The sequence below is a fragment of the Drosophila yakuba genome, chromosome 2R (assembly GCF_016746365.2).
Source record: "Drosophila yakuba strain Tai18E2 chromosome 2R, Prin_Dyak_Tai18E2_2.1, whole genome shotgun sequence".
NCBI lineage: Eukaryota > Metazoa > Arthropoda > Insecta > Diptera > Drosophilidae > Drosophila > Drosophila yakuba.
In genome coordinates this window covers 14,302,182-14,323,428 of record NC_052528.2, presented here as the reverse complement: position 1 = coordinate 14,323,428, position 21,247 = coordinate 14,302,182, and the positions used below count along the sequence as shown (strand labels likewise).

Sequence of the window (21,247 nt, the reverse complement as noted above, 5' to 3'; positions counted from 1 at the left end):
AATGCCGCACACCTTTAAGCACTGCCCGCGTCTGTATGTCTGTGTGTGTGTGGGTGTGTGTGGGTGTGTGTGGGTGTGGGTGTGTGCCATGTTGAGCCAACAACAACAGCCGCAGCAGCAATAACTAATGGGGACGCTCCTCGGAATCCGTGAGCCATAAGCTCGTATTAATGCAGTTATAAGTGCAACGCCGCCCGCCCACACACTCACACCAGCACTCACACCTGTAAGCCAGCCACATACATACTGACACTTTGACTGACAACAAAACCAAACAGGAGCAACAGCAGCAACAGCAGCAGTTAAGCGACCGCCAACAGCCAACTGGCGAGTCAGTCAGTCAGTAAAGCAATTTACAGACATCTGTTACACGTGAGGAGTAGCCACCCACTCCCACTACCACTCACACACACAGACACTCACACATTCGTACGCACACACGCTCGAACTGACACACATGGAAACAAACTGCATTCGAGCATTTAGGCGAATGGGGGAGGGGTGGAGGGTGTGAGGTGAAAGGTGAAAGGTTTGCGGATGTTCAAGGGGAAAAAACGTGCAGAATGCGTGTAAGCCACACAATTGAACGGAAGCCGCGACCAGTCCACTGAATTGAATCAGTTGCTCAGCAATTCGTGGAGCCACTGTAGTGCGGCAGATAGTTCGTAATTGCTTTGCTCACTTTTGCTTCACAGGAAAGTAATGTTTGCTATTTGAGAAGGGAATCGGTACGATTGCAATACTTGATCAATAAGTTGATTAAAATAAACAACTAAGCTTTGTTCAAAATAAAGATGAAATTTCATAAAATATAAATGCGTTGCAGTAAACCGTTTTTAATTCAGTTTAAAGTCTCTTTCGTGTCTGTTGAGTGTTAATTGGAGTCCCCACATATTTCTTTGTTCTCTTCACACTGATTAAACGATAAACTATTTGAGCCTCTGGTAGTGGAAACCTAACCCCTCTTCGCATCTGGCTCCACTTGGCATGTGACCCTTGTCAACTCCAAAGACCCGGGGACTGGACGAGAGACACAGCCGAATACCTTTCCCATTTCCATTTCCAAGCCCAGTCCCAATCCCAATCCCAATCCCAATCCCAGTCCAAGTACCAATCCCAATCCCCCAGCTCCAGCCAAATTTGGATACCCCCTTGAACACTTTCGCCTCGGAGCAAATACAAAAGGCCCCATAAATTCCTGTTTCTGCTGTGGCAATGGCCTGCCTTTTGTGGCAATGGCTACCCATGGCGTGAGATGCTGATCCGAGTGAGTCCCCGTATCCATATCCATCTCTCCAGCTCGGAGCTCGGAGACCCATGGACTCCGTTCCATAAACGGATTGGCCCCAAGGTGTAAAACTTGATGTTGCTGTTGCTGCTGCACACTTTTCAAAAATGCCTGTCAATGCGTGACATTTCATATTTAAGTTATAATCTGCATGCATTACTTTTGGGGCCCAGAACGACAAGGGGCATGTAGAAATTTAATGGCATGCTAAATTAACTGCAGGCTAATTTTCAATAAAGCTGACAGCCGTATGTACACGACACAAATGTGTGTGTGATTGAGTGTATGTGTGTGTGTAAATGACGCACACTAAATTAATATAAATGAAATGAGTGAAAATGAGATGGGCCGTAGAATGGCAGTTTTAGAAATTGAACAAAAACTTAATAAATACCTGCCAGCCATTCAGTTGCAATTAATAACGGGTTAGACCCCCACTTTCGGACTAATCAGCCACCTTGCCACCCACCCAACCACCCACCGTACAACCACCCACTCCTAACTGTTGCCGCATCGCATCGAACATGTTGGAAACATTGAAACCAGTTTTCAAGGCTTATCAGCACAGCCATCTAAATGATCCTTTTGCCGGCAGGATGGACCATATAAACACAACGTTCCAACATGTTGCAAGCGTAGAAGATGCAAAACAAGGGGTGCGTCGCCAGGGGGGGGTGGGGCATGCGAATGCGAATGCCCCAAAGGCAAAAACACCGAACCCCACCGAAGCTGAGACAGAAACAGCAACAGAGCAAGAGAGAGCGAGCGAGAGTTGCGATTTGAACTGCCTGATGCTTGGCTGATGCTGATGCTGATGTCGCTCCATCCCATTCCGTCCGGCCCTCCGGGGAAGCAGAGCCCCCCGCGCCCCGCATCTGCTCCTGCTCCTCCTTGGCCGCAGGACATTCGCTTGTAATTATAATATTTCATCCCAAAAGTAGCTCCCAGGCATCAGTCAGTTTCGGTTTGCGGTAAGTGGGGAAGCAGGAGCAGCGGGAAAGCGAGGCAGCGGGGAAGCGGTGAAGCGGGGTAGCGGGGTAGCGGGGAAGCAAGGGCAATGCTGGCTGAGGAGGCGGGCGGGCGTAGCAGCGGCAGCAGCAGCAGCAGCAGCAGCGGGTTTTGGCAACAATGCAGCAGCAGCCAACAATGATGAATTTTTGAACTCAACGTGTAAAAGGTACAGTGATATCTGCCAGCAGAGGAAAGGTAGACCAAAAACTGGGGAAGTATATAACAAGGAGTAACCTAATCCTGTCAGTTCTTCAGTAACCAATATCAGCAACTAACTATTATAAGCACTATATATTTAAGTAATCTTACCTTTAATCTATATATATTATAAGTATAGATTGTGGCAAACTTATAGTGCAGAATGCTAGATAACCAGTGCCCACTGTGAACCCCAAGCTCCTCCTTGCTGCAAGGCTACTGTGATTGTGACCTCCAACAGTGGCCAATCCCAATTCCAATCTGATTCCGAAACCCAGGTCACTGCAGCCCTCGCAGCTCATCGCATTACACAGGGCAGTTCAAGGGCCAAAGGATTTTGGATTTCTTTTCGCATTACTCCCCGCATTGTTGGCTTATTAAACAGCTGAGCTTTTTTTTGGTTGGAGGAGGTGGTCAGCACTCGCTTTACAAATTAGCCGTCAATAGACGGACGCCCCAATCCGAGACCCCAAATCGACAGACCAAGCGGAGTCAGTGCCGCGGGCTGAAAGCGCTTAAAAACGCTGACACATGAAATGCAAAATGCAATTCACGGCAGTCAGAAAACGGTATTAAGTGCAGTCGAGGCGCTTGACAGCGGCATGCGGCATGAGAGGCATGCGGCATGAGGCATGAGGCTTTGGCAGCGGCATTAGGCTTCGACTCAGGCTCAGGATCATTTTCGAATCCTGATTTGTGGTCAAGCGGCGCGGCTTGGCCGGCACCACAATGTGGCAGCATTGTGATAAATTGAGCCGAATGGCATGGCCCGCCAGGCTGCAATCATATTGAACGCTAAAATAATGCCCCCATAACGGCGACACCCCATGGGTAATGGTGTTCTGTGGTGTTCTGGTGCTCTGTGGCTCTGTGGTTCTGGTTCTCTACGTTCCTCTACGTTCGACTGGTTGCATATTACCGCATCGTTTGCGGCGACATTTAATTAAAATTTCTTTCAGCTGATACGATGGCCGGGTAGCCAAAAGTTTTGGCTAGCCAGTGGCACCCCTCCCCTTACTAACCGTAATGCCGCCTGCTTTGGCCGCGTTTATCGGCTGCAATTTAGTGGCTTGAAGATAACTCTTTCGCCCGCACTCTCCGAGCAGCACTTAATAGCCAAATATGCATACCAATTGGACGGGACCGGACCGAACCGGACAGGATGGCAGCCGTCGGAGGACTTGTGCTCCTCTGCTCCCACACAATGCCCATAAAACGACGCTTAATGACTCTTAACTCTGAAACTCTGAGTCCGGGCATTGTTATTACGAACTATGATTATGGTGACTACGAGTCCCCCATTTATCTGGCATTCAGTTCCGTTCCGCTTCTGCCATTTGGCGGTGATGGTGGAGCATTGTCTCCGAGTGTGCATAATATTGGGGCATATATTACACATACGCCGCGTGGGCATAGGCAGCATTTTAATTTCCCGTGCGACAGGAAGTGCATTCAAAAATTCAACGGAACTCATGCCGCATTGCTGATGACGTTTCCTGTCTGTAGAAATGTCAACTAAGTCGAGCGGGTTATTCTGTTTTTTTGTAATATATCGTAAATGTAATGTAATAACTCTAGAACAAAAGGCAGAACAAAAGTTTTCATTGGCTAATGGGGTTTGGTTTTAAAAAATATAAATTTTAATACTGCAGGTATGCATTAAATTGTCAGTTGATATTAATGCCGTTTTTCGTCAGTCAAAGGATATGCATTTCATAAACGATACTTTTTCTCTGATCAAATTAGTCACTTCAATGAGCAGGCAGCGCAGACGAGGCATATGTCAAAAGTCGATGCAGTTTAAATACAATTTAATTAACATTCGAATGAATAAGCGCAACAACCGAGGCTTTTCCAACCCACCGAAAGCGCCCCCCTTTTGGAATAGCTCTGTGCAAATGCATTCGCCTGGAAATGCGTGCAACTGACAGTTGCATGCAACAAAATCAAAATCAAAGTGCGTATCTAGGCATCTAAATAATCTGCCGCCTCACACTCAGTACGCCCCTTTTAATTGAATGAATTGCAATTCAATTTTCGGGCTTCTGACTTTCGAATTCTTTATTTTGCACCCCACGTACATACTTTTTGCGAACATCAAACGCAATTAAAGCCAGCCAGCCAGCGAATGGCAGTCAACTCTTCAAGTCAAAGCCGGAGTGGAGTCGTCGTCTGGCGTCCTGTCAGCTGCTTTGGCTGTCCGCCGGAGCCCTCGGGCCAAGTTCTTGCCTCAAATAGCCGCCGGCGGTGGCAAAGAACCGCCAACAATTCCAAAGCAGCAGAAGACAAATACGGCGAAAAGCGAAAGAAGCAGCAACAACTGCATTTTAGTTGCGCCATACCAAATGGCCGCCAGTTAGGTTTACACTTTCACAAAAACTCTATTACTAAAAAAAATAGTAAAAATAACTAACTAATCAAAAAAACATAGCTCTGGCCAACTGTACACTCATTGCTTTTACTCAGCTTTCTTTTCAAAAGGTATTTTAGGCATCAGCTTGAAGGCCAGCTTTGTGTTAGGAAATTAGTATACTTCAAAAAATAAGAATTAGCACAAGTGTACACAGAAAATAAATATGAAATATGAGCAGCATTTGGCAGGAATGAATATTTTGCACAGGATAGCCAACAGTAGCAACCACAGTCATTAGTAAAAACACCAACCTTCTGAACTTCATTATAACTATTATTTAATGTTTCTAAAAACCTTAAAACAAAGCAATAATTATGTCATTCTGCTTAGCAATTTGCAACAGTGTCTATCTGTTTATGTACAGCGGCTTATGTACTAAGTGCGGAACCAAGTTGAAGGAGCTGCGGATGGGAACCGCTTTTGCTGCACGATGACTGTACGAAAAAGCGTCGCTGCGTGAAAAAGTGTCCTGCGGCGGGCAGCGACGCTGGCCGAGGCAGCGAGGTCCTTGCGCTTCGCTGTGTTAATGTTGCCGCAGGGCTTAGACGCTTTGATGAGCGGCCAGGACGGGGGGCATGTGGCGAGAAGAGGAACGGAACGGAAACGGAAACAGCCGGAGATGGAAGCTGAAGGAGCGCCGCGAGCGATCGCCAGGATGGGTCGTGGAGAACTGCCGCAGGATATGCGCCTGCGCAACTAACGATGCAGCCAACTGCAACTGCCACTGCAACTAGTTGCAACTATTCGCTTTAATTGCATATTAATGCGAAAATGTGTGAAATGTGCCCACAGGCAATCGACAGCACAGCAGCCCTTGACACTCGAATCGAATACATAGAAACGCCAACACATTTTTGGCCCACTGCCAATACAAAACTGTAGGCCAGCTTAGTACAATTTTTTATTTTTATTCGATCAACGTTTATACAACATCGTGGGTTGATGAAAATGCAACGCTTACACGTGATTCCAGGAAAGCAGTAAGTCAATTTTAATGAATATAGCATTATTTCAACATATGATTAAATCTCTCAGCAAAGACCATGACAAATGCTTGATCGAGCTGTACAAGCCCAAAAAATTTGTGGCAGAGTCGTAAGTAGTTACAATATTTATGCTTTCAGTTGACTATACTCTAAACTTTCTTTTACTGTAGACTGACTTCGGTTTATTCAAGTCACACCACAGTGGCTCCCAACGGATTCATACATACCGATTCCGTCAGAGGCATCGAGGATCGTCACTTGACCGTTTCCCCTGAACTGCCCAGCCTGATGGAGCGCAGTTCCCAGTCGCAGAACAAGAACCTCTATGACCTGTCCCTGCAACTCATGGATCAGGAGGATGCCGGCCACTCGGACAGCGAGTGGTCAGATGAAAATGGTAGGATTCGACGTAGGGATTCAGGCCCGGATATAGACCATCGGAATGGTCTGTATAATGAAAGGACCTTCAATCTGAAGGAGCGACTGAAAGTTAGGGAGCGAATGAAAGTAAAGGACGCCGGATACTACAGAAAAAGAATGCCCCCAGTTCCCAACATGGAGGTCACAAGCAAGAGGGTACTAGCACATAAACTCCAAGTTTTTCTTAATATATGATCGAATTCTCACAGATCAAAAAAAGAAATAGGGAAAATGCTGAAAGTGAGGTCGGACCCCTGAACTCGAAACCAAATCATAAGGTAAGCTAAACTTGAAATACATCAGTGGTTTTTTCACTCATGTTTTACCCTTTCAGTTAAGACGCAAGATTCCCGAAAGCTATGAATCCCTTTGTGCCGAACCAGTAATCCTACCTTCCAAAACTCCTGAAGTCACAAGAAATCCGACAACGCTTAGCACACAGAAAATCAAAGTGCAACCACAACCAGTAGATTGTGAAAAAGATGTGGACTCCTTTAAATACTCCGAGAACCCGAAGAAAACCTTCAGGGCAATCGTTGGAAGAGCAGCTCAAAATGCTGGCTACCAGAATCAGGATGGCTTTGGCGAAGAAGACCAGAAAGTTAAACTGCAAACTATTGAAAACATAAATCTAGGAAAACTACTTAGAATCCGGGCTGCGCAGCAGTTTCATCGTATGCTGGATCTGATTGGTAAGAAAACTAATGGTAGAGCGAATCAATTCAGCACTATCCTTCTTCTTCAGATGATCACTACATCTATAGTTTGCTGCTTCTGCTGGCCACCTTGGCGTACTTGGTCTATATCCTGTGGTACGATATTAGTGACAATCTGAACGAGGAAGGTCGGTATCTGGGCAAAATGAAAGCCTCTAGACTGCCGATGAAGTGTTTCTACTATTTGATGCGTCTGCTGAGAGCGCCCATTTTTTGATGGGCCAGCGAATTTGAAGATTTAAACAAAACATTTTCCACTTTCATAACAACAGTGCACTCTATTATTCAGTTCTATTTCAATGGCGAAATATTTATTGTAAAATATTTATAAATGGATATTTTGGCTGTTTTTTCGCTCCCCAACAAAGTGTTGAATAGGACTCGCGCTCCAACGCCTCTTGCACGCTGCCACGCCCCTCATTTCCCACCTGGACCGCCTGGTGCCGGGCTAACAAATGAAAAACAAATATTAAACTGTGTTGTTTTGCCAAAATAGTAGCAAAAGCCCACACACACACACGCATACAGAGAGACACACACACAAGAGCGCATACAGAGTCCGCGGAAATTGTAAAGTGTTAAAAATAATAAATTATTTCTGTTATTCTAAGTGGTATTAGAAAATGCTCATGCATAAATTTAAATTGCCAGCGCGTGTTGCATAAACATTCTGTCGCCGGCAAATTGAAATTCCATTGTCCACAAAGGAATGGCAAAGTGGAAAAACATTAGATAGCCATTCATTCCACCTGTCGCCCAACCACCACCCACCACCCACACACCCCACACCATCCTCCACACCCCTGACATTCGATAAATATCATTGCCCAAGGCCGACTAATCCGTGGCATTAAGCCCCGAGGGCCGGAGTTTGCAACTTTGGCCGGGGCATGGCACAATTTGTGTAATTTGAAAATATTTTTGTGAGCGTCTAAAGACGCACGTAAGTCACAGATACTTCTCGGCAGCGAACATCGAACCTGTTCGAGGCATTCGAGGCAGCGGAATCAAGGCAGTTGAAAGTGGTAGTTGCAACAACCATTTACAACGTAAACACAACACAACAATGCGGACTATCTGTATCTGCGTAGCGCAAGGGGCGAAGTGTATCTTGCGGATGCGGATGGCCGGCGGGCGATTTCCTATTCTCAGCCATCCTCCTTCACTATCTGAATATGGAATCTGCCCACTGGCGTGACAGCAACGGAATCCAACTCACTTCTAGAGAAAATAAAACAACGTGGCTGACTTATCCCAAAACTTTAATTAAAAGATTCCAAATGTGTATTCATCAATTATTTAAAAAGTTTTTTGTCTCTGTATCCTATTTACTATTTAATATTATGAAGTGAATGTTATTCACAAACTATTTACTACGCTTACTTCGTTTTTATTACTAAGCGAATAAAAATAAGATGAATAACTACAAACATAAATTGGGATTTTGCAATAATAACATTTCTCATAATAGGGAGCTGCGAATTTTGTATTTTTTTGAGATTATGCAATGCCATGAATAATGCGATATTTTTGTTTGCTATAATAATATGATTTTATTTTAAGCGTAATATAGAAGATAGTTATTGAGTGATTAGAGGAAAGTATGGAAATTCCCTTCATTCCAAAAATTGTAAACATTATTTTTAAGATTTCACAAAAACTGTTCATCATCATTTATTACAAAATTTCTTTAGCTTTTAATGGGCAGCAAATTAGTTACTATTTTATTGGATATATTAACTAGATAAAATCATTTCCGTCTATTTTTCAAACCGTGCTCCATTAGCGGTCCCTCCCAGGGCGCAAATAAGCCAACTTGGCTTGAAGGCTCCCACCAAAATAGATGCCAATTGAACTGAGGGCGATATTCTCACATATAGTGAATGTGGGAACTCTTTTACTTACCTTGAAACACTCACAGAAACGGATACAGATACAAATACAGATACAGACCGAAACCTATCTGCTTTGAAGCAACAATGCGGCAAATGTCCCTGGGGCAATATATTTGGCTCAGTGCGACTACGACGCTCATTTGTTTCTCAGTCGTGGACAAGATAATCGCCAATGTCCGCCGCTTAGAGGAGCGGTAGAAGGGCACCAGACGGGGGACGAACTGCTGCGGGGGGCAACGTCTCGTTTTCGAACGTTTGCCCATCGCTGGGGGAATTGTATCTCAATAATTTTCACACGAACTTCAGCCGAAATGAAGTTGTTGCAGCCGGGCTTAGAGCTCTTCATCAGCGCCATTCCGGACGCATCAGTCAGTCAACAAGCTGTGGCTCTCTGGATGTGGCAGTGGCGATGGCGGTGGCAGTGGCAACAGATGTACGACACAGACGCATGCAACCGACTTACACTCGCCGCTCCACACACCACTCCCCCCGCAATCAGCACCGCCGTTCGCCCAGCCCCATAGTTGCTCCTTCAGACGGAGACAGACGGTAACTGAAACTGTCACAACGTCAGCGCGAACACCTTTGGCGCTGGTTCGACTTCATTTGGCTATCAGGATCTTCGTTCCCCTTCACTCCCACTCGCTGTCGCCAGTCTCTCCACCTCGTCGCCATGGCTGCAAAAGCTTTGGATACAGGTGAGCACGGAAAGAAATAGATGGACGACCCAATATGAAATTGTAGATACATTTGCATACATACAAGACAGCGACTTACATGCGATCCGCCTTGACTCATCACAATATTTGCGCAACACAATAACAAACATACGTTTAGGCTGGCACAAGGATTTGTTTGCAGTGTACTGTGAGGCTGCCACAGATAGAGGCAAAGCCAAAGCTGATGCCTGGACCGAAACAGAGGAGAGCAGAGCTCTGGGGCCTGTTTCGCTTGTAATTATAATATTCCAGCCAACCCAGAACTTTGCCCACGGCCGCAAACAGGAAGATGAAGCGGCGTCATACGGAACTTTCGTTGTTGTTGCCGCGCTGTGGCACATGCAACACGACAACAGCAACAACAATGAAGACGGCAACAGCAACGGCAACGGCGACTCCGACAACGCCCGCAGACTTTGCCGATGACCTCGAGCGCCACAAATGCTGATTACGAGGCCGTCCCACTAGCAGCAGCTACAGCATTCAGACCCCCATCAGCAGCGCCAAAAAAAAAAGGATCCTTAACGAAGGCCAAATACCCTGGCCCTCGAGCAACATCAAACATTTTAAAAGGTAGCAACACACGCAAAGATAGCTGCTCCCATTACAAACGAACTCTTACATTTTTTGACCGTTTCATATGTTGTATTTTAAATAAATGGGATTAAAGACTCACTACAATTATCTATTAAGTAAAAGTGGAAAATATTTATTAGTAATAAGCTAACATCCTAATAATCCATGTGCACTATTTTCCTCATTTAAGCAGCAGTGCGATTGACCTAACCAGGAAAGAGCCCAAAAAATGGCAAAAGAGTAGGTCGGCGACCTTTTCTCCTTTTGGCCAGCCTGATTTGGGAGTATGTTGGCTTTTGGGTGCTGACTGGTTACTGATGGGTGGTGGGTGGTGGGTGGGGGGCAGCTGCGTGTATTTGGCGTTGGCTCTGGGGCTCACCGTGTGCATGTCCAGGAGAACGCTGCTCAGTTGATGTAGCTGCCCCATTTACATAGCTTGAGGTATTTCCATTGATTTCATTGTGCTTTTCATATTATTGTATTTGCAATTTTGATTGCACTTGCCGTCGGGATGGCGATGGAGTGGCGGAGTCGGGGGGGTGCAAATGCAAAAATCCGCACAGAGGCATTTTAAGCGCAGATTGAGAGGCAACGGAGTGATGACTTGATTATTTTCCATTTAAAATTGACAAACGCACACAAGCGCAGTGGGATTGACCAGCTCAAGGCTTTGGGCATTTTTCTTATTATGAGAAATAATATTTTAGTCAAATATTTGATTTAAATACGATAACTTGGCATTAAGTAAATAAACATAAATAAGACAAAAGACAAGAAAACAACAAATGTCAGATCAAATGTTTGCCCAGAGGCCAGCTTTTGATTTTTATACCCACTGCACTCCATTATCAATTGCAACGACATTGATATATGATGACTGTCGGAGGTCGAAGCAACAACAACGAAAAATAAGAAAAACAGTACGCAATTTATGTGGACAGCGTAGAGCATAAAAGTCGTAAAATCACTGCATGAAACGCACTCAATTGCACTTACATATACAGATACAGATACAGACTCAGATACTGTATCTGCATCTGCGTCTGCATCTGGTTGCTGTCAAATCCAGCAATCGAGTGCAGACTTAAGGCATTCATTTGGATGTCTTATTACTCGACTCTGGTTCGTCCATTAATTTAACTGGCCTGCAGGAATTGATAAAAACGCTTTTGGCCCTTTGCGGTGGAATTGCCATTTAACTTGCGACTGTCTCACTGGCACTTGGCCGAATCATATCCGCACCCATCCCCAACAAAAAACTGAGATTGAAAACCGTCATTAGGCACAGTTGGAGCAGAACAAATGTGTCATGTTCGATTTGGGAAAATATCTCTCAAGTTCCTTGATTTTGATTGCAGATTGTCCATGGCCAAAACAAGAGCCCACAGAACAATGCCAGAAACAATTGCCCAGAAATTCAGCAGACAGCCTGAATATTGAAAATGAAAAATAAATACGTTCGGTGTTCTAAGAGAAATCGCAACCGTTTAGGCAGGGGCGTTCTCGAAAAAAGGGATAATGTATACCATCTATCATATTTGACAAGGGAGTACATATCGATCTGTTTACATTTCTGTGAATCATTTATAAGCGTGAAAATGTAGAAAACCCTCTCAAAATATACAAACATCACGGCTGTGACTTATTGCCATATGCAACCACTAATTGCAACTGCAGCAGCAATTAAAAGAAATATGAAATTTTCTCGAATTTCCAGCAACATTGCCAAAAACTTCTTTCACAGCTTGTTTGGTTTTTGAGTATACACACACCGCAGTGGGTGTGTGGGTGTGCGTGTGTGGGCTCATTTCAATATGGACAATACACTCATATAGGGCTCCACATACGCCCACAAGAGCACACACCAATACCAATAAATCAGAATGCAAGAACTGACCAAATACAAGAAACGAAAAATGCATAACGAAAGCATAAATTGCCAACAATAAATAACCGAAAAAATTGTAAATAAAGTTGCAGCACAAATATTTCATAAGGCAACGAACGAACAACCGAACCAACGAGCGGCCATATCCCATATCCCAGCTTAGGGCTAAAGAGCAGATGCCAAAAAGCGAGGAACGGTAAGACACCAGAGCCCCTCAAACATTCAAGCATCCCAACTTCCCAACATCCCAGCATCCAAGTATACCAGCATCCAAGTATCCAGGCACTTGGGCAGCAGGCAGCAGACAGCAGACACCAAATGCCAAACACCAGGCGAGGCCAAAAGTATTTACGGCCAACTTAGCACACGAGCAGAAGTGGCAACGTGACACGAACTTAAGCCCCTTCAAATCGGTCTGATTTCATATCAAGTTAAGGCTTTTCACGAGATCAGTACTACTTTCTACAAGCTTAGAATATTAATACTAATAAATAAAAAACTATATTTTTTATAACAAAATATTTCCAGTCTTAATTAGACGAAATTTCATCACCAAAACAAAAGCTCAAAAAGACCCATTAGGTTCTAAAGAAAAAAAAACAAATTGATCGAAATTCTTATCGCTTATACACCTATAAATGCCTCTAGTATGGGCAAGTAGATCAGTATTCTCTAAAACATGAAGATCTTCACAGCTGAAATAGCGCTACTAGCGTTTTTAGTCCTTGGGATAAGGGAAGGATCCAGCAATCTGCTAACGCGGGATTGCGGCACCACCAAGCACCCATCGAGAGTTCGGCGGGTAGTTGCAGGTGAAGATGCCGACAGGTTTGCCAATCCCTGGATGGTCCTGGTGCTCGATCAAGGAAATTCCATCTGTGGCGGATCGCTCATCACCCTCTGTATGTAGTCCTATCGAAAGTGTTCCATTCCGTTTCAACTCCCAGTGTTTTTGCAGATTTTGTACTTACTTCTGCAAGTTGCCTCATGTCGTCGCCCAAGTATGTTCTTAACAGTTTTTGGAATTTTTAAGTTAAATAGTTATTTTTTAGACAAGTGGTCTTGGGCGAATACAACAGAAACTGCACTACTGCGGATTGCGTGTCCAGTCGCCAAGTGATTGACGTCGATTCCCGGTTTATTCATGATGAATTCAATATGACTAGCGTAGACAAAAAATATGACATTGGTCTTATTCGGTTGGCAAGAAAGGTGTTGATCACAGGTAACTACATGGTATGAGTTCCAGTATGACCAGCACAACCAAAACACTCTTTTTGCAGACTATGTCAGGCCGATTTGCCTGTCCGTTGATCGTCGAGTGGGACATAAAGCTCGATACTTCACTGCCACCGGTTGGGGCATAACCGATTTAAGCAAATTAGGCAACATTTTACAAAAAGTCGCTCTGATGAAGCTCGATAGAAGGTCTTGCACGCGCCGGCTTAGGATTAAACTCGATGGATCCCAGTTATGCGTTGGCGGTTTAAACAGGGGCGCTTGTTCTGGGGATTCTGGAGCCCCTTTGACCAAAAAGTTTCATATGGATGGTGGAAGATCTCGCACTTTCCTGGTCGGTATTGTCAGCTATGGAATTTCATCTTGCGATGGAGTCGGCGTTTATACAAATGTCGAGCACTATATGGATTGGATTGTAAGTACTATTTACGAAAGCAATATGCTTTCATCGCAAGCGGATTACATATTTACGGCCAACTAAACGTGACACAAACCTAAGCACCTTTAAACCGGCCTGATTAATATCAAACTAAGGCTTTTCTGGATCTAACTCTCGAGATCTGCCCACTTATGTGCAGCACTACTTTCTACAAAGTTTAATTATTACTAATAAATACATAAAAAAGTTTTCAGTGCAGTTTTATTAAATCACACTTATGAGTCACAAATTAAGTAATAATTATCATTATATAATGTAACATAACATTTTCCTTCTTATTTTAAAGTGTGTCATCAGAACACAAGCTCCAAAAAGTTATAAAAAAAAGTATGACTAATATTATTTCGAAATTCTTATCGCTTATATATGTATACATATATAAAAGCCTCGAGTATGGGCAATTAAATCAGTGTTCTTTGAAACATGAAGATCTTCACAGCTGAAATAGCAATACTAGCGTGTTTAGTCCTTGGGACAGGAAAAGGATCCAGCATCCTGCTAACGGAGGATTGCGGCACCGCCAAGCACCCATCGAGAGTTCGGCGGGTAGTTGGAGGTAAAGATGCCGACAGGTTCGCCAATCCCTGGATGGTCTTGGTGCTCGGTCAATTTGGAGATTTCATCTGTGGCGGTTCGCTCATCACCCGTCGTATGTAGTCCTATCGCAAGTGTTCCCATCCATTTCAACTCTCAGTGTTTTTGCAGATTTTGTACTGACTTCTGCGAGTTGCCTCATGTCGACCCCCAAGTATGTTCTTAACAGTTTTTGGAATTTTTAAGTTAAATAGTTATTTTTTAGACAAGTGGTCTTGGGCGAATACAACAGAAACTGCACTACTGCGGATTGCGTGTCCAGTCGCCAAGTGATTGACGTCGATTCCCGGTTTATTCATGATGAATTCAATATGACTAGCGTAGACAAAAAATATGACATTGGTCTTATTCGGTTGGCAAGGAAGGTGTTGATCACAGGTAACTACATGGTATGAGTTCCAGTATGACCAGCACAACCAAAACACTCTTTTTGCAGACTATGTCAGGCCGATTTGCCTGTCCGTTGATCGTCGAGTGGGACATAAAGCTCGATACTTCACTGCCACCGGTTGGGGCATAACCGATTTAAGCAAATTAAGCAACATTCTACAAAAAGTCGCTCTGATGAAGCTCGATAGAAGGTCTTGCACGCGCCGGCTTAGGATTAAACTCGATGGATCCCAGTTATGCATTGGCGGCTTAAACAGGGACACTTGTTCTGGGGATTCTGGAGGCCCGTTGACCGTAAAGTCTCATATGGATGGGAATAGAAAATCTCGGACTTTCCTGGTGGGCATGGTTAGCTTTGGTTCTCCATCTTGCAGTGGAATCGGCGTTTACACAAATGTCGAGCACTATGTGGATTGGATTGTAAATACCATTCACGAAAGCAATATGAATTCATCGCAAGCCCATCATTTGCGGGAGTCAACAGAAATGAATTACAACTTCACAACCAACTAGTGTAACCAACTAATTTCTTTAAATTGCAATTACATAATAAAGTCGAGTATAATGTACTCGTTTGTGTTCCATGTTTGCATTTGAGCTCATCATTTTAAAGGGATACGATTCGTTTCTCAAGCCACTCACGATCGCATTCCTGGCGCCCACACGCTCCCACACGCCCAGGAGGCCAACTGCATTTGGGCAGCAGCTCGTGGTCCTACCAATAAAGACGGGGCGTGGCGCGCGGGGGGCGGTGGAACAGTGGAGCGGCTCTCGTATCGAAAACCCAAAAAGTAAAAATGGCCCCCAGCGAATGTTGCAAGCAGCAACAGAGATAAGCAGCCGACTGCGGCAACTTAACATTTCGGGTGGGTGCGAGGTAAAATGGGGGAGCTGAAGGAAGGATTCGGGTGATGCGGGGGATCCGGGGCAGATGGGCAAACAAATTTCATACTTGGCCCAATGTTTAAACTCTTCAATTGGCTGAGAGCGTTTTTCTCTGTGTGCGCTATCTAAATGTGGCACGATTATTGTTATTATTGCTGTTGTTTCACAGCGCTCGCAGGCGTCCACGGCCAGTTAGTTTTGGCCTAGCTATTTATTTGCATATGCATTTTACCATCCAAATCTAGCATCCAAATTTATTAGCAATCGCAATGCAACAGCAGGGCCAATCTGCAGCAGCCACACAACAGGTAAGTGAACTGCCAAGACCCTGCAGTCATCTATTCGCTTCTTATTACTCACAAATGGCACACGTTGCGAAGGCATCAGGACTTTTGTCAACGCGAATGCAATTGCAGTGCGGCAAAATGTTGCAAAATAAACGAAAATAAGGGAACAAGTGAAGTAATCTGTGCCAGCTAAGCATGCGACTAACAGATACCCAGGAGTAAAGAAGCAAATATCTTTCTTTATCTATCACATATTGCTATTTTAAATTTTAATATTATTATTAACATACAGTACAGCGATGTTAAGAATGCAAGAATGCTTTAACCCTTCTGTGATTCAGCATACCCTTGACCCCGGGCCAAAGTGATGGGTATGAGGGAAACAGAGAGACTTGGCGGTCATATAAGAACACCAAGAGAAGCAACAACAAAGGCGAGTACCGCTGGCGATGGAGAAATAAGAGCGGCGGCAACAACAACAAATTGGAATATAAGGCCAGCGGGCATAACGGTGTTCATAATAATGATGGCGTGGTCTCTGAAAAGAACCATGATGGAGGAGCAGGCGCAGCGGCAGCGGCATCGGCAAGAGGAGATGGAGGAGGAGGAGAAGGATGGGGCAGATGGAGGAGATGGAGAATGTGGCGGAGCCAGGAGCCAGGAGCAGGCCGGGAGACCAGGCCGAGGCCGAGGCAAGGACAACATGGCCGCAACTAATGAAAACGAAGGGAATTTTCAGTTCGCGAACTCGGCGTCAAGGATGCTGCGATAGAGGGTAGGGGGGTGGGGAAGGGAAACGGGGATCGTAGAACGGGGGCAACGACGCACGAAACCGCACCAAATGCCCGCTGGCCATTGAAAGTTCTCAAGTGCTTCCGGCTGAGAGGTTGCCTACCCACAACCGCAACGTGAACGAGGACAGCGCCGGGAAGGGGACGCCACTACTAACCCCCGTGCCCAACCACCAGTTTCCGATTCATCCACTCACCCGCCTTCTTGCACTGAGCCAAAAAATAGCTACTGAGCTGCCAAGGATTTATGTAAAATCTAAGGAACGGAATATAATTTTAAGGTACGATTAAATGTCTTATTGCTGATATTACAAGCTCAAAATATTATCGCACCTGTTTATATCCGTTGCAACAGGACTTCTTCAAGGTGACATTGTATAAGAGCATTGTTGTTTTGCTCAGTGTAGCCCACCTTCCAATATTGTCATGTGCTTTTCTTTCGCCAATGCAGCAGGAAAGGCTGGCGGTTGGGGCAAACTCCTGGTTGACTGCCACTAACCATTGAGCTTCATCAGCAGCCACCGACGATGGCGATGGCGATGGCGACGATGATGATGACTACGACGTCGACATCGTGGGACGGAAATAAGTGAAGCGTGACATTTGCTGCTCCTGCGATGTCACGCCACGCTGCTCAACGGCCCTGCTGCGCATGCTGCACCTGCTCCTTCCTTATCCTTATCCCCTTCTCATCCTCTGAGCCTGTCCTTTTCCGCTACTGCTTTCCACCACCGCCGCCGCCGCATTTCCACATGTGAGCCGCGGGCCAGGCAAAAGGAAACTCCTCGTATAACGCAAATTAAAAATCGCACTGCGACTGCAAGACATCCCGTCCCGGTAATGGGAAACTAGCGTGTAAATATGTGAGCTGCTGAAGAAAGGTCCTTGCTCCACCCAACTCACCAAGCGCCTAAGAGTATGCAGCACTCTTTTAATTAGCACTTACTATTGGACTTTAATGGCACACACCCCCATCCCCATCCACTGCCATTTCCCGTTTCATTCGACCTGGCTCTTTAAACAACGCAAATAATGTGGCAAATGGCCGGGGGCAACGGTTAGATTTCGACATCAAAACAAATGCATAACAAAAGGTGTAGCACACATATCATGCATATTTTGAGGGAAATTGCCTCCAACGCGCTGCTGTCCAACTTTCCCTGGTCAACTTGTGTGTGCGAGTGTGTCTGTTTGTGTGTGTGTGTCTGAGGGTAGGGGTTAGGTTACACCCACCCCCCTTCTCGGCACCGCAATCAACCTTTGGCAGCGGCTCGCGTTTTTGACTTGCCAGCGGCCAAATATCGATGTAAAGAATTAAAAACATAGGTACATGCGTACTGAGGCCGGTGGATTGTGCCCCCGGCGAAGTGGGCTATGGCGGCGGAGGGGGCGTGGCCTAAACTGGGAGAACAGCAGATACAATAAAACATGCAAATATGCGCCTAAGGACATTGCAGCAACAACAACCAGAACGACACAGACACAGTCAAAACAGCGAGAGAGCGCCAAAGAACGCAGCCCAAACATCAAACACACACGGAGAATGGATAATGGAGAAGGTCCTTTGGTGGCGGCATGACCGCAGGTGTATACGTAATACATACACATACACACATACATATACACATGCGGATGGATGTGTGGCAGATACCAAAGGGTATAAAGTTTATTTAGCTTTAGACGAAATTAAAGGCCTTTGTATATTAAGTAACCCACGTGGAAGGCATTCGTCCACATACATAAATGCAGTGCGATAACGCACACACCCATCCACACACACACACCATCCCACACACACACACGCATCCTTGGAGTGTTGAACTTGTACATAAAATATGCCGCTGGCCGTTCTAAACATACCAAAAATGAAATTTATACCAATGAAAAGGGCAAAAAAAATAAAGCATAAAAAAGAGGAATGCGAACCAAATTCGTTTCAAATGTTCATGTTCATTGGAGGGCCCAAAAGGCCGCCGCAGGACATCGTTGCGTACCTCAAAAACGAGCTGTAAAGTTCCAGTTCCCTTGTATGCGGTGATGGTTATGAAAATACTTCTCCCATATTTTGATTTCATCAGCAAGCTTTTGGCGGTAATAACTGGACGCGAGTAAAGCGCCGCTCGTAAAACAATATATTTCGATTAGGTGATGGATCAACAACATGTTCCAACTTTGTGATGGGCTGCACAGATAGCTGCAATTTGATGCATTTAAGTATCTTGAATACAGTTTATAATACTTGGATATACAATTTTCAAAGAAGATTGCAATATAAATTCAGTTTCAAAAATATTTCAAATTTAACTAATAATACTTGTAGTAATCTCTCCACTCTATTGATATAATATTGAATGATTTACTTATGTATATGCAGCCAAATCCAGCTGGTAGAAAACATAAAAGGCCAGAATGTAAAATGTCTGAAAACGTGCTGCATTTAAGATGGCCCCCTTCGGCATGATTATTAACTTTTTGGCTGCATTTACATTTTGACAATTGCACTCGCAATCGGGCGGCCAGGCAGCAGATTGATGCATGCATCGGGGTTGTGGGTCCTGTTACCGACTGCGATGCAACTGCAACTGCGGCGGCTGCAGCTGCAAGGGCATAAAAACTGATGACTTGTGCCGCTGTCTGATGGGAAATGGTAACCGTAGCCATTACATTCGCGTCCCAATGGTACAATTTCGATTTTTTATATTTCACTGCTCACTTTTGTCACACATAAAAATGCATGAAATGCGGCAACTGGCAAACGACGAGGACCAACATATCGCCATATCTACATATATATATTGTATATTTAAATGCCGTTACACTGATTGACAAAAGCCATATCGTAGAGGGCTCAATAAAGAGCCAAAAAGAGCAGTGCCAACGGGGCGTATGAGTAATGTAACCGAAACAATGCAATTGCCAATAAAGATGAGGCCGCGCCAGAAAAAACTGGATTGCGAATTTGTTTTTCATGTCGCGCTTTTCATGGCAAGGTGAGCCAATGTAAAAAATGACTTTAAGCTAAATCCTCAGTGTACATCAATCCAATCAAATATGCTCAATGCAAATAAAGCTTAGAAAGTGCACAACTATTTGTATCGCTCGGCGAAAAAACAAACGCTCAACAAACAAACAGCTTCAATATTTAATGCAATTGTTATAGAAATTTATTTTGATTTTATTACAGGGCCCTATGAATAATTGCCACACCTGGAGCCGAATGCAACCAGATTCCTGAGTCTGAGCATGCATATGGAAAGACTTTTCCGCTTCACGCTCGCCGCTTGCATTTATAAAACCGCTGCTCAGCGATTTGCATATTTTTAGGCGGCATTCTGTTTTTCAAAAGCAATACGATTACCATTAAAGCCGTCGCAACGGCTAAGCATGAGCACACATATATCTATGTATAGATATTGGTTCGTGTGGGGTTTTTGGGGGTGAGGGGAATGGCGGAATGGGCAAGGTGAAATTCTATATAATTCTGTAGTCTCACATTTTGCGAAGCTAATCTGCATTTAAATGGAATTTTTAATTATTTTCCTGGCCGCATCCTTTGACAATCACAGCGGGACAACGGCGCTCGAGGCGGCAGCGAGGACAGCCGCCACGCCCCCCGACACCGACCCCTTATCCCCTGAACACCCCCCCGTGACCCCACCGTCGTTGCGCCCCAAATTCGCGGTCGGTAAAATGCAGTTCGAATTTAAATAAAACTTAACAAGCTTGCCGCACACACAAAGGTAGGTAGGTTAGTGCCCCCTGACGCATTCTATAAATGTATATGTACATACATATAACTCAATGCCGGTGCATTTTAGATTGCCAATCAAAATGTGGAGCAAAATATATCAGGTGTTGGTTTAGAGGGTGAAACGGTAAACGGGCAACAGGAAAGTGGAAACTGGCGGAAAATCGGGGCCGCAGTGCCCAGCAATTTTGCCATCATCGGCTAAGCAAATAAGAATATTAATGGTTTTTTCCAGCCATTGCACAATATTTTGCACCCACCCATGCATAATACACCTGAGCGGGTTTTTCGATTAGAAGTACGCCCACTTTTCGCCTTTGCCGCCCACTTAAATGGCGCTCAGCCATATGTATTTCCTGTAGTTGTAGTAGTAGTGGTAGTGGTGCTGGTAGTGGTAGTGTTGTGCATAAAATTAAAATTGGCGACATTTTACAAATTGCATTTTTGCATTTATGCCAATGAAAAATTGTAATTAACATGTTAATTAATAGTTAGCCGAGGGCTGCGTATGTTTTATTAAACGTGAAAAATCCGCTGCATAATTTTAGGCTCAAAATGAATATAAATATGTATGTATGGGCCGTTGTCGTCGTTCAATGAAAACAAAATCACTTTATGAACCTGCTATTTTAATATTAATTAGTTTTGGCTGCCTGCGAAAAAGAAAACAAGTAAACATTGAAATTATAATGTACATTTTAATGGCAATTATTGCCGGTGTGCGATGCGTTTTTTACGCCCACCATAATAAGACGGAAATCGCT

General features: G+C 44.5%; 3 protein-coding genes across 4 annotated transcripts; all 3 read left to right on the top strand.

Annotated features, from left to right (window-relative positions):
- Nucleotides 1–5,732: 5,732 nt before the first annotated feature.
- LOC6530601 lies at nucleotides 5,733–7,656 on the top strand. 2 transcript variants are annotated; one of them, XM_039372784.2, is made up of 6 exons: nucleotides 5,733–5,887; nucleotides 5,946–6,005; nucleotides 6,067–6,472; nucleotides 6,526–6,594; nucleotides 6,651–7,008; nucleotides 7,062–7,656. In XM_039372784.2, exons 1-6 carry the CDS (start codon nucleotides 5,853–5,855, stop codon nucleotides 7,247–7,249), a joined length of 1,116 nt encoding a protein of 371 aa, XP_039228718.1. In that variant the 5' UTR covers nucleotides 5,733–5,852; the 3' UTR covers nucleotides 7,250–7,656. The 2 variants fall into 2 exon arrangements, with proteins under 2 accessions (XP_039228718.1, XP_002091514.2); XM_002091478.4 differs by having other exon boundaries at nucleotides 5,734–5,890.
- A 5,133-nt stretch (nucleotides 7,657–12,789) lies between these two features.
- LOC6530600 (CLIP domain-containing serine protease B15) lies at nucleotides 12,790–13,830 on the top strand. Its single transcript, XM_002091477.2, has 4 exons — nucleotides 12,790–13,012; nucleotides 13,069–13,111; nucleotides 13,163–13,335; nucleotides 13,394–13,830. The coding sequence occupies exons 1-4, from the start codon at nucleotides 12,790–12,792 to the stop codon at nucleotides 13,828–13,830; spliced, it is 876 nt and encodes a 291-aa protein (XP_002091513.2).
- Nucleotides 13,831–14,175: 345 nt separating this feature from the next.
- On the top strand, nucleotides 14,176–15,341 carry LOC26534550 (CLIP domain-containing serine protease B15). The gene is made up of 4 exons (XM_015197339.2): nucleotides 14,176–14,437; nucleotides 14,494–14,536; nucleotides 14,588–14,760; nucleotides 14,819–15,341. The coding sequence occupies exons 1-4, from the start codon at nucleotides 14,212–14,214 to the stop codon at nucleotides 15,283–15,285; spliced, it is 909 nt and encodes a 302-aa protein (XP_015052825.1). The 5' UTR covers nucleotides 14,176–14,211; the 3' UTR covers nucleotides 15,286–15,341.
- The last annotated feature ends 5,906 nt before the right edge of the window (nucleotides 15,342–21,247 follow it).

Coding starts and splice junctions, on each gene's coding strand:
- LOC6530601 (XM_002091478.4), top strand. CDS start 5,853: ATGAAAATGCAACGCTTACACGTGATTCCAGGAAAGCA. Junction 6,006..6,066: donor AAAAAATTTGTGGCAGAGTC/GTAAGTAGTTAC, acceptor CTTTTACTGTAG/ACTGACTTCGGTTTATTCAA. Junction 6,473..6,525: donor TGGAGGTCACAAGCAAGAGG/GTACTAGCACAT, acceptor GAATTCTCACAG/ATCAAAAAAAGAAATAGGGA.
- LOC6530600 (XM_002091477.2), top strand. CDS start 12,790: ATGAAGATCTTCACAGCTGAAATAGCGCTACTAGCGTTTTTAGTCCTT. Junction 13,013..13,068: donor CGGATCGCTCATCACCCTCT/GTATGTAGTCCT, acceptor GTGTTTTTGCAG/ATTTTGTACTTACTTCTGCA. Junction 13,336..13,393: donor AAGAAAGGTGTTGATCACAG/GTAACTACATGG, acceptor CTCTTTTTGCAG/ACTATGTCAGGCCGATTTGC.
- LOC26534550 (XM_015197339.2), top strand. CDS start 14,212: ATGAAGATCTTCACAGCTGAAATAGCAATACTAGCGTGTTTAGTCCTT. Junction 14,438..14,493: donor CGGTTCGCTCATCACCCGTC/GTATGTAGTCCT, acceptor GTGTTTTTGCAG/ATTTTGTACTGACTTCTGCG. Junction 14,537..14,587: donor TGCCTCATGTCGACCCCCAA/GTATGTTCTTAA, acceptor GTTATTTTTTAG/ACAAGTGGTCTTGGGCGAAT.